The 12,526-nt window shown below is 52.5% G+C and overlaps 1 protein-coding gene across 2 annotated transcripts in view; it reads right to left on the minus strand.

Moving 5' to 3' along the window:
- The window catches only part of CDH4 (cadherin 4), a 525,471-nt gene that overhangs the window by 24,280 nt on the left and 488,665 nt on the right, over positions 1 to 12,526 (minus strand). For both annotated transcript variants that reach the window (XM_057703942.1, XM_057703945.1), the window contains one exon: positions 5,603 to 5,740. In XM_057703942.1, the coding sequence (XP_057559925.1) occupies positions 5,603 to 5,740 (138 nt within the window). The remainder of the gene's footprint in view (positions 1 to 5,602; positions 5,741 to 12,526) is intronic.

Consider the following 12,526-nt stretch of genomic DNA (forward strand, 5'->3'; position numbering starts at 1 on the left):
TATTTTCTGTTTCTTCCTGGTTCAGTTTTGGGAGATGGTACTTTCTAAGAATTTGTCCATTTCTTCTAGGTTGTTCAATTTATTGCCATATAGTTGCCTGTAGTAGTCACTTATGGTCCTTTGTATTTCTCTGGTTTTGGTTGTTATGTCTCCTTTTTCATTTCTAATTTTATTGATTTGGGCCCTCTCCCTTTTTTTCTTCATGAGTCTTGCTTAAAGGTTTATCAGTTTTGTTTATCTTCTTAGAGAATCAGCTTTTAGTTTTATTGAGCTTTGCTATTGTTTGCTTTGTTTCTATTTCATTTATTTCTGCTCTGATCTTTATGAGTTCTTTCATTCTACCAACTTTGGGTTTTGTTTGTTCTTCTTTCTCTAGTTGCTTTAATTTAAGGTTAGGTTGTTTGAGATTTTTCATGTTTCCTGAAGTAAGCTTGTATTGCTATAAACTTCCCTCTTAGAACTGCTTTTGTTGCATTCCATAGCTTTTGGATCATCACATTTTCATTTTCATTTGTCTTTAGGTAGTTTTTGATTTCCTCTTTCATTTCTTTAGTGATCCATTGGTTGTTCACTAGCATATTGTTTAGCCTCCACATGTTTGTGTTTTTTTTTTGCAATTTTTTTTCTTGTAGTTGATTTCTAATCTCATAATGTTGTGGTTGGAAAATTTTCCTAAATTTACTGAGGCTGGCTTTGTGCCCAGCATGTGGTCTGTCCTGGAGGATGTTCTGTGTGCACTTGAAAAGAGTGTGTATTCTGCTGCTTTCAGACAGAATGCTCTGCAGATATCAATTAAGTCCATCTGGTCTAATGTGTCATGTAAGGCTTGTATTTCCTTATTGATTTTCTCTCTGGATGATCTGTCCATTGATGTAAGTGGGGTGTTAAAATCCCTATTATTTACCTACTGTAAATTTCTCCTTTTGTATCTGTTAACATTTGCCTTATATATTGAGGTGCTCCTGTGTTGGGTGCATATGTGTTTACAATTGTTATATCTACTTCTTGGATTGATCCCTTGATATTGTTACAAGTATCCTTCCTTGTCTCTTGTAACAGTCTTTATTTTAAAGTCTATTTTGTCTGATATGAGTATTGCTACTCCAGCTTTCTTTTGCTTTCCATTTGCTTGGAATATCTTTCTCCATCCCCTTTCAGTCTGTATGTGTCTCTAAATCTGAAGTGGTGTCTTGTAGACAATATATAAATGGGTCTTGTTTTTGTATCCATTCAGCCAGTCTGTGTCTTTCGGTTGGAGCATTTAATCTGTTTACATGTAAGGTAATTATTGATATGTATGTTCTTATTGCCATTTTGTTAATTGTTTTGGATTTTTATTTATAGGTCTTTTTTTCTTCCTCTCCTCTTTTGTCCTCTTTTCTTGTGAGTTGATGACTATCTTTGGTGTTATGTTTGGATTCTTTTTCCTTTTTCGTGTGTGTATCTATTATAGATTTCTGGTTTGTGGTTACCATGAGGTTTTGATATAGCAGTCTATAGAAATACATGATTGTTTTAAATTGCTGATCTCTTAACTTCAAACACACTTCCAGTATCCTGCTTTTGTACTCTCCTCTTCTCATGACTGCTGGTTTTGATATCATACTTGTGTGTGGATGATTTCCCACCCTTACTGTATTTTTGCCTTTACCACAGAGCTTTCCCATTTCATAATTTTCTTATTTCTAGTTGTGGCCTTTTCCACTTAGAGAAGTTCTTTTAGCATCTGTTGTAAAGCTGGTTTGGTGGTGCTGAATTCTTTTAGCTTTTGCTTGTCTATAAAGCTTTTGATTTCTCTATCAAATCTGAATGATAGCCTTGCTGGGTAGAGTATTCTTGGTTGTAGGTTTTTTCCTTTCATCACTTTAAATAGATCTTGCCACTCCCTTCTGCCCTGCAGAGTCTCTGATGAAAAATCAGCTGATAACCTTATGGGGATTCCTTTGTATGTTATTTGTTGCTTTTCCCTGGTTGCTTTTAGTATATTCTCTTTTGTCTTTAATTTTTGTCAGTTTGATTTCTATGTGTTTTGGTGTGTTCCTCTTGGGTTTATCCTGTATTGGACACTCTGTGCTTCCTGGACTCGGGTGACTGTTTCCCTTCCCATGTTAGGAAAGTTTTCAGCTATTATCTCTTCAAATATTTTCTCAGGTCCTCTCCCTCTCTCTTCTCCTTCTGAGACCCCTAAAATGCAAATGTTGGTGCATTTAAGTGTGTCCTGGAGGTCTCTTAAACTGTCTGCATTTCTTTTCATTCTTTTTTCTTTATTCTGTTCTGCAGCAGTGATTTTCCCCATTCTGTCTTCCAGCTCACTTATCCTGTCTTCTGCCTCATTTATTCTGCTTTAGATTCCTCCTAGTGTATTTTTCATTTCAGTTACTGTATTCTTCAACTCTGGTTGTTCTTTATATTTTCTGATTCTTTGTTAAAAATTTCTTGTATTGGGCTTCCTAGGTGGTGCAGTGGTTAAGAATCTGCCTGCCAATGCAGGGGACACAGGTTTGATCCCTGCTCCAGGAAGATCCCACATGCCACAGAGCAACTAAGCCCGTGTGCCAAAAAAAAAAAAAAAAAAAAAATTTCTTGAATCTTCTCACACCGTGCATCCATTCTCTTTCCGAGGTCTTGGACCATCTTCACGATCGTTACTCTGAAGTCTTTCTCTGGTAGACTGCCTGTCTCCACTTCACTTAGGTGTCGTTCTGGTGTTTTATCTTGTTCCTTCATCTGGGACATATTCCTCTGATGTCTCATTTTATCTGACATTCTGTGATTGCTGTTTCGGTTCCACAGGCTGCAGGGTTGTGCTTTCTCTTGCTTCTGGTGTCTGCCCACTGGTGGGTGGGCAGGGCCATGCCAAGGGGTGTGTCTAGAGGTGGCTGTGGGCTCAGGAAGCTTTTAAGCAGCCTGTCTGTTGATGGATGGGGCTGTGTTCCTGCCCTGTTGGTTGTTTGGCCTGAGGCATCCCAGTGCTGGAGCCTGCAGGCTGTGGGGTGGGGCCAGGTCTTGGTGCTGGTGACCCAAGCAAGATGCCTGCCTCCTTGAGAGTTCACGTAGCTGCACACTCCCCAGAATCCCCACCAGCAGCATCTACATCCCAAGGAGAGCCACAGCCACCCCTCATCTCCCCAGGAGACCCATCAAGACCAGCAGGTCGGTCCACCCAGTGTCCTATGACATCACTGCCTTTGCCCTGGGACCCAGCTCCTGTGATACCTTGTGTGCACCCTCCAAGAGTGGAGTCTCTGCTTCCCCTAGTCCTGTGGGGCTCCTGTAGTCAAGCCCTGCTGGCCTTCAAATCCAGATGCTCTGGGGGTCCGAGTTCTCACTCCTGTGGGCGAGCTTCTGTGCTTTAATTATTCTCAGCTTGTGAACTGCCCACCCAGGGGTATGGGGTTTGGTTACGTTGTGAGTGTGCCCCCCTACCTCCTGCCATCTTGCTGTGGTTTTGTCTTTATATCCTTGGATGTAGAATATCTTTTTTGGCAGGTTCCAGTCTTTTTTATGGACGACGGTTGAGCAGTTAGTTGTGACTCTGGTGTTTTTGTGGGAGGAGGTGAGCTCAAGGTCTCCTACTCCACCTCTTCTCCCCTCTGTGTGGCTATTTTCCCCATTTTCCTATTCTTGCAGCTTTTCTGTGAGCTTGAAATTATTTCTAAACACGTGTTGAAAAAAATGTCAAGGCCGTTCAGAATCTGTGGATATGGAAAGGTCTGCAAGACAGAGCCTAAGCGGAAAACCCAAAAACAACTCAGGGGACAGAATGAAAACACAAGGGGCTCCTCCTCAAAGTCATTTTATAACTTTTAAGTTGCTGTACTGTGTGTGGATTACCTCGCCAAAAACTCAAGTTAATTAAAAAAAAAAGAGGTAATGATTAAATGAAGTAGGGTGATGCAATGAAAATTTGTTTCTGAAAGTTCTGAAGGATCCAAGCTGAGAACGGAAAAAACTCAGAAGGGTGGGGGCCTAGCCACCCGACTGATGTGGTACAAGAAGGAAGGCCCCAGAGGCTCACGCCACTGGCTGGGAGGCTCCAGGGATCCATGTGATTCCATTTAGAGACGTCCTAGAACAGGTAAGCTCCCCTTGGATGATGGACGTCGGAGTCGGGGCTGCCTTGGGGGATGGGCCCGGGTTGCTGCTGGCCGGTGGGGATGGTGGTGGGGGGAAGGTTTCACTGAAGATCTGTGCCTCATACTGTAACGTGGGCAGGTCAGCTGCTTCCCTCGTGTCCAGAGTCTCCCTGGGACGCTGCCCCTGAGCCCTTCCAGCCACTGCCCACCAGGTGGCGCTGTGCCCTCACGGCTGAGGCCGCCCTCCTCCCGCCTGGTCCAGCCCGATGCAGAGCCGGGGACGTGGGATTGCAGGGGTGTGGACGTGGGGAAGCGGGGTGCGGGGATGCTGTGGTGGGGCTTGTTGCGAGAGGTCTGGCCTGGCAGGTGCCTTCACGGCAAGCGGACCCATCCGCCCGGAGGAGGAGGGTCTCCTCTCTGTCCCCCTACCTCCCTCCCCTAGCACCCGCCCTTTACTGCGGCACGAGAGTGTGGCTTCTGGGGCCCAACCCCAGCTGCTCCACTCATGGGCTGCGTGGCTCTGGGCAAGTGACTTAGCCTCTCTGAGCCTCAGCATCCCCCTCCGTAGCTGGGGCCGGAGGCTGACAGGACGCTCAGGCCAGTGCCTGGTGGGCGGGGGCTCCCCAGCTTGGCTTGTGTGCCAGCTCTTTTGCTGCTGTCATTACTGTTCCTCCCTCATCCCTTCGGTGCCCCGGGGTGGGGGTGGGCAGGGGCGGCTTGGAGGAGGCACCCCTGAGATCCTGGGGCGGGCACGGCCTCAGCCCCCCAGCAGTGCCCTGGGAGCCCTTGCGCACCCTCCCCTCTGCCCATCTAGCCCCTTGCACCTGCTGTATTTCTGGATGGGCACCCGCAGGGTGGGTACATGGTCCTATCCTGTCAGCACCCCCACCCCAGGGGGCTGGCATAAGAGGTGCAGCTCCTTTGGGGTCCAGAGGAACGGGGAGCCTGTGAGCCAGGCTCTGTGGTCCCACGGCTCTGCCACTGGGGCATTCCTGCCGTCACTAAGGCTCCGGGCAACTTGGCACATGGCCTGGTCGCAGCCCGCCGGCCGTGCCTGAAGGGGCAGGACGCACAGTGTGTCCCCACACCTTGCTGCCCTCCTGCTGATGGTGGGCCCCGGAGGGCTGGCCACGGACCTGCCCTGTCTCCGGGCATCCCCCAGCTAGTCCCTCTGCGCACACAGCCATGTGCACACCCCAAAGTGGCTGACACTTCAGCCTCTCCCACAGCCCAAGCCCCACTGGTCAGCTCCTCTGGATTCAGGAGGCGTGTCCGGCTCTCTCTGCCCTGGGAGCCTGTCCAGCCATCTGCCAGTGCTCAGCATCGGGGCGTCAGAGTTGCTGTGTGGGATTGGAGTCCCCGGCCTGCAGGCCAGCTCCTGGGCAGGGCCTGCAAACACCTGGAGCCCCTCCCCTGCTTGGCCCTCTCCTGCGGGGGTCCTTGTTACAGCCCCTTCCGTCAGGCGGCAGCAGAGAGAGAAGCAACCCGCTCGCCCGGGAACTGTCTCCACGGGGACGTGCACTCACTGTGCTGGCCGTGAACTCTGGCGGGTTGTCGTTTACATCTGTCACCGTGATGATGGCCGTGGCCGTGTTCGAGAGGCCGTAGTTCAGGTTTCCTTCCATGTCTGTGGCCTGAACGATGACTGTGTACTGCTGAACTTTCTAGAAGGGGATGGGGGGAGGAACAGAGCATCAGTTTGGGTTTTAGTTTACAGGCTGTTTATACTTTCATCAAAGAAATATATTCCCCAGATGGACTCAGCTGCAGCTGGGTCCCCTTCCTGCCTGCAGGGCGCTCGGTGGGTGACCTGGCGAAAGAAAGCTCTCACTCGCAGTGGGTGGTGAGGTCTCTGCCTTCATCTTGGTGCCCAGCTTCCACAGGTGTGGATGGGGGTAGAGAGAAGGAAAAGGGGGCCTGGACCACACAGTACTGGGTTTGCCAAACCGGGGTAGACAGTTTGCAGAGAGGGGCGACCCCCAGACGTGTTTCTGCAGGCACCTCATTTCTTGAGCATCCTCAGTGCAAGTTCAGCCTCAGGCCAGAAATTCAAACAGAAGGGAAGTCAAGCCTCTCCCCTGTACCTGCAGGTGCACAGACGCCACACTGCGTCTGAACACAGTCTTGATGGGGACAGTGGATTTCACTGGGCACTGAAGGAGCCTCCTGGCCCTTCTCCACCAGAGCAGCAGCCCCGAGTCAGCAGAGGGGCCGTTCCACACCCGTGTTCTGAGCAGAGGCCGCAGGTGTTTCCGCTGGGACAGGCGAGGATGAGCCTGGAGGGCAGCTCTCTGCTGGGACCACAGCCCCCTCTCACCGGCACCATTAGGGAGGGACCTTCTGAAATGCCTCCAAGGAATGAATGCTCCCAAGTCCTGCTCCCCTCAGAGGCTCAGGGAAGAGCCTGCTTCTCAGCCCTGCGACCCAGGGCAACGCACTTGGGATCCCTGAGGGGCTCCAGAAGGAATTATGAACAGTGGACGGTCACAAACTGTCACTCTCTTTCCTTTCCTCCCTCCACTCCTCCACCTTCACCTCTCCCTCCCTCCCTCCCAGACCTGCAGCCCAAGCCGACATGGCAGCTGAGGACAGATGCACGAACCAGCCCAGCCAAGGCCAGAGCGTGTCCTGGCTGAGCCAGCTCCAGCTGACAGTCTGCGGAATTGAGAGCTAAATAAATGGAAACAAATGCACGTTGTTTTAGGCTAAGCTTGGGGTGTTTGTTATGCAGCAGAAGCTAACTGACTCACACCCAAGTCCAGGAGGCTCCATGTGCGGACACCTCTGCAGCCTCACCTCCAGCCGGGCTCCCCACAGCCTCCTTCCCTAGACCTGCCCGACATCCTCCTGCCCCGGCGCCTCTGCATACACTCTTCCCTCCGTGGGATGCTTTTCCTTCTCCTCTGGTTAATGCTGCTCTTCTTTCAGGCCTTTGCTCAAACGTCCCTCCCCGAGCCTCGGACAAGCCGGGTCCCCATCTCCCGCTCTGCACCCGTGGCTCCTTCCACAGCACTGGTTTTACATTTACTGTGACATTCCTCGTCTGACCGCTGTCTGTGGCCCTCTGCAAGCAGAGCTCTGGGCATCACGCGGCCTTACTCACCGCCTGTCCTGAGGGTTGAACACGGTGCCTGCACAGAGTAGGTGCTCAGTGAACTGTGGTGGCCACAGAGGTCCTGAGCGACAGTGGGTAAGTCCATGAGTCCCTGGTAAGGTGTCTGTACCTCTGTGGGCAGTGGAGAGTCATTGAGGGGGCTTTGAGGGACCCATCGAGTGTGTACAATGGGTCAAATCTGCCGCCACTGCCTGTTTTTTTTACAAGTTTTATTGGCACACAGCCGTGTCCATTCATTTACACTTTGTGGCTGATTTTGCACAACAGCTGAGTTGAGTGGCTGTGATGAGATCACATGACTCGCAAAGCCTAAAATATTTGCGATCTGGCCCTTTTCAGAAGATGTTTGAGTCTCTTCAGCAAGTGGTATTGGGAAAGCTAGACAACCACGTGTAAATCAATGAAATTAGAACACTCCCTCACACCATACACAAAAATAATGGCTTAAAGACTTAAATATAAGACATGACACCATAAAACTTCTAGAAGAGAACATAGGCAAAACATTTCTCTGACATAAATTGTAGCAATGTTTTCTTAGGTCAGTCTCCCAGGGCAATAGAAATAAAAACAGAAATAAACATGAGCTTTTGCACAGCAAAGGAAACTATAAGCAAAATGAAAAGACAACCTGCAGACTTGGGAGAAAATATTTGCAAATGATGCAACCAACAAGGGCTTAATTTCCAAAATATACAAACAGCTTATACAACTCAATAACAAAAAACCCAAAACAACCCAATCAAAAAATACACAGAAGATCTGAATAGACATTTCTCCAAAGAAGACATACAGACGGCCAACAGGCACATGAAAAGATGCTCAACATCACGAATTATGAGAGAAATACAAATCAAAATTACAACGAGGTATCACCTCACACCAGTCAGGGTTGCCATCATAAAAAAATCTATAAAAAAACAAATGCTGGAGACGGTGTGGAGAAAAGGGAACCCTCCTACAGTGCTGGTGAAAATGTAAATTGGTACAACCATGATGGAGAACAGTATGGAGATTCCTTTAAAAAAACTAAAAATAGAGTTACCGTATGACCTAGCACTCCCACTCCTGGGCATATACCCGGAGAAAACCATAATCCTAAAAGACACACACACCCCAGTGTTCACAGCAGCACTACTTACAACAGCCAAGACATGGGAGCAACCTAAATGTCCAACGACAGATGAATGGATAAAGAAGACGTGGTCCGTATGTACAATGGAATAGTACTCAGCCGTAACAAAAGAATGAAATGATGCCATTTGCAGCAACATGGATGGACCTAGAGATGATCATACTAAGTGAAGTAAGTCAGACAGAGACAAATTTCATATGATACTACTTATATGTGGAATCTAAAAAAAAGGTATAAATGAACTTATTTACAAAACAGAAACAGACTCACAGACATAGAAAACAAACTTTTGGTTAGCAAAGGGGAAAAGGGAGGGGAGGGACAAATTAGGAGATTGGGATTAACAGATTCACAACAAGGACCTACTGTATAGTTCAGGGAACTATATTCGATACCCTGTAACAAACCATAATGGGAAAGAATATGAAAAACAATGTATATATGTGTGTGTGTAACTGAATCACTTTGTGGTACACCTGAAACTGACACAACCTTGTAAATCAAGTGTACTTCAATTAAAAAAAAAGTCTGGTGGACCTGGGATCCAACATCAGGCAGCATAGGCCAGGTACCTCTCGGACAGGCCTGGTGGTGATGCCACAAACTTCTCAGGGAGTGAGGGCCGGGGAAACCAAGGGAGGCTTCCAGGAGGCAGTGGCTGTGCTGCCCGGAGGGGACAGGGTGAGTGAGGGCAGAGTGGAGGGTGTGGACCAGACCTGGGAGGTGGGGACGCGCGTGGGGTTTGGGCGGCTCACACTGTCTCCCACCCAGGTGGGTGCCCGGCCTCTACCTCTGTCAGGACTGCAGTCCAAGAGCCCAGGGCTGGCATGCTGGGCTGGGGGGGAGGGGGGTGTTGACCCTGCCCATCCCCCTTCGCCCTGGCTGTCCTTCCGAGAGGCCTCCTGCAGGAGGCAGGGGTCGGGGGCCTCTGGGAGGAGCAGGAAACAGCTCCTCAGCGCACGCCTGGGGCGCCCCTTCGAGGGATTAATTACTGGAGGAGGAGTGAGGAGAGCACCTCAGGGCCGGGCAACGGAGGATGGGTGGGAGGGGAGGGCCCGAGGTGGGGCACAGGGGCTTCAGTGCCACACTGGAGTCAGCGTCCCCGCCTGGGAGATGGGGCTGGGGCCACGTCACTGAAATAGCGGGAAAGTGGTTCCAGACCAGGACCGTCACTACTCGTCCCCCTCACCCGCCCCGACACGGGCCCGACCCTGGGGACCCACCTTATGCCGGGCCCCTGTTCCGCTGCCAAGAACCAGCTGTGATGGCGTCTCCAGGGGAAGCCCCCTGCCTCACCCCCCCGAAACCCCACAAAACAGACCCGCCTTCCTCACAACCCCACAGTCCTTGCAATCGACCCCTCGGACAGTCACTCAACAAATGTTGGTCTGACTCTCCTGGGAGATGGGGAGCATCCCGAGGTCGGCCTCACACTCAGGCTGGGTCCCTGGAAGCCCAGCCTGGAACCGGTACACAGAAGGCACTCAGTCCGTGCTCGTTGTGTGAACGTGGTGGAACTTGCACACAAGGAGACATGAAAAAAATCAAATAGCTTACAATTGCTTGAGCGCTGTCATTCTTTGAAAGTTTTCTCACAAATGATTAACTCTTGCCTCCTTCCTTTCTTACTCCCTCCCTCATCCATCCACCTGCCCAACTACTCATCCATCCATCCATCCTTCATCCATCTATCTGCCTTCATCCACCCATCCACCCTTCATCCATCCATCCATCCACCCACCCTTGATCCATTTATCCACCCTTCATCCATCCATCCATCCATCCATCCATCCATCCATCCATCCTTCATCCATCTACCCTTCATCCGTCTGTCGGTCCATCCATCCATCCATCCTCCAGTCATTCATCTGCCCATCATCCTTCCATCCTTCATTTATAGAACCCCCCCCCCCCCACATCAGGTGGATCACAACCACCCAATGAGGTGGCTGAGGTCCTCTCATCTGTTCACAGGATAAGGGAACTCAGGGAGCGGGGAGAGGCTTCCCCTGGAGACACCAGCAGAGCCAGTTCTTGGCAGCGGGAACAGGGGCCCCGCACGAGGTGGGTCCCCAGGGTTGAGGCTGGTGTTGGGGTGGGTGAGGGGAGGTGTGCAGACTGTGCTGGGCTGGGAAGCACTTTTCTTTTGCTATTTCAATGGCGTGGCCCAGCCCCCTCTCCCGGGTGGGGACGCCGAGACTCACGATGCCCCCAGTGCCACACAGCAAACCAGGGGCTGCTGCAGTGGTCACCGGGGTTCCTGACGCTGGTCGATGCCCTCGGGCCTCTGTAAGGGTTGAACGCAGACGGCTCTGTGTTGCCCAGGCAGTGACGTTGGCCAAGATGCTCGTAGGTCTCTTTCTGAACACGGGACAGGAGGTACCCAAGAGCATGACAGCGCCACCCTTAACCCGCTCCCCCCGACAGCCACACAGTCAGGATCCACCTCCGCGTGTGTGGGCAGGTGTTCGCTCAGAAATCCATCAGGCCCCTGACATGAGGACCTCGCCCAGGGCAGGGGTCCCTCCTCCACGGCTTCCGTGCCTTCAGATCCCAGCAGAGAGAAAGCGCCCCTCCCTCTTGCCCAGCAAAGGGGGCTGGTCATCTCTGGTCACTCCTGCCTCAGCTGGGACACAGACGCAACAGGCTGGGGACAGTGCCAGCCCCAGTGTGGGGAGGCCAGCAGACCAAACCCAAACCTCAGGTCCCCAGCCACCCCTGGCGAGGGTCCTGCCCAGAGCATCCTGGATTCAGCTAGGCCTGAAGGCGCCCTTTGTGTTCAATTACACGAGCCAGTAATTCCTCTTTTTTGTCTGATTCAGTGGGAGCTGGTTTCTGTCCTCTGCCACAGACGGGGTCTGACTGTCCCACCTACCACTGTCATTCATGTTGTAAGGGACTTTATCACAGAAAGAACAGTGGGGTGACCGGGCGCCTGACGCAGGAAGAGCATAGGATTCTGCTGACGTTTTCCCAGCACCACTGCCCCCGACCTCTGGGGCACTGATGGGGCCCGAGGGCAGACTCAGGGCCCGACTGTCGTGGCCGGGATCCCCCATCCAGCCTTGCCACCGTCACCCCCACAGTGTGGACACACACCGCGCCCTCCGCCCGGTTCTGTCTTACAGCTGAGGCTTTCTTGAACTTCGGTAAACATTTAAGCAGTTTATGGTGCTGCTATATAAACGGCAAACCACCATCACCTTCTGTAAATAGAAATTAGACCTAAACACGACTGTATGTATATAAAGGTCCATCTGTGAACGTCTAGGCCCAGCCTATGAAGCACATGGTGGGACCCAGGCCGACGGAGCCAGGAGACGCGCCCCTACAGCGGTCTCCCCATCACCTCTTGTTACGCAGAGACATGGAGGCTGAGAGGCGCAGGCGTGCAGGCGCCCAGCGGGGCCCAAGGTTAACCCGGAGCGGGTCGCAGGCTCCTCTGCTAAAGCCCGCCCGGCTCTGCTCCCTGGGGCAGAAGAGGGGCCTAGAGGCCACCGGGCCCAGGAGCAGGCAGGGCCTCCCCGGCCTCTCTCTCCTCCCCCACCGCCCGCGGGGCCTCCTCGCTGCATCTCAAGCGCGCGTCCCCCCAGGGCTGGTGCAGGGCAGTTCCACCTGCCCCCCCACTCTGCTCCCTCCCATCGGCACGGCCTTGCCCGCCCCCTCGGGTAAAACACAAACCCCGCCCCACGCCTGCTCCCCCTGCCGGGTGCTCTCCCCGAGACTCTGCTCCTCCTCCCAGCATTGGCACGGCTGCCCTCCGCCTGCTCCTGCCCCACGAGCAGGGCTCCAGAGCCCAGGGCTTCAGGCTCAGAGCTCGCCCTCTGGCGTCTAGAACAGGCCCGTGTGCTGTCCATGGGTGGTGGGGACGATGCCGCCCTCCCTGGGCACCGGCGGTGACTGTGTGTGGGCATGGCTCCAGAGGAGCCGGGCACGGGATGGGGGTGGGCACTGGGGACGCCCCCCGGGCTGACCCACACCACAGGGCAGGCTGCAGGGATGTTTCCAGAGCTCCTACAACACAAACCACAGCGGCAGGATGGGGGAGTGGGCTCCCGGGGGTCAGCGCTGAAGGGAGACCACCTCAGGGCTGGCTGACCTTGCAGGGCTGCGGCGTCCAGCGTCCCACTGCGGGGCACCCGCAGGGCTCTGCCAGCCCCGGCGTGGAAGGCTCCGGCTGCCCCAGGGGCTCCGGAGGTG

The sequence above is a fragment of the Hippopotamus amphibius genome, chromosome 12 (assembly GCF_030028045.1).
Source record: "Hippopotamus amphibius kiboko isolate mHipAmp2 chromosome 12, mHipAmp2.hap2, whole genome shotgun sequence".
Taxonomy (NCBI): Eukaryota; Metazoa; Chordata; class Mammalia; order Artiodactyla; family Hippopotamidae; genus Hippopotamus; species Hippopotamus amphibius.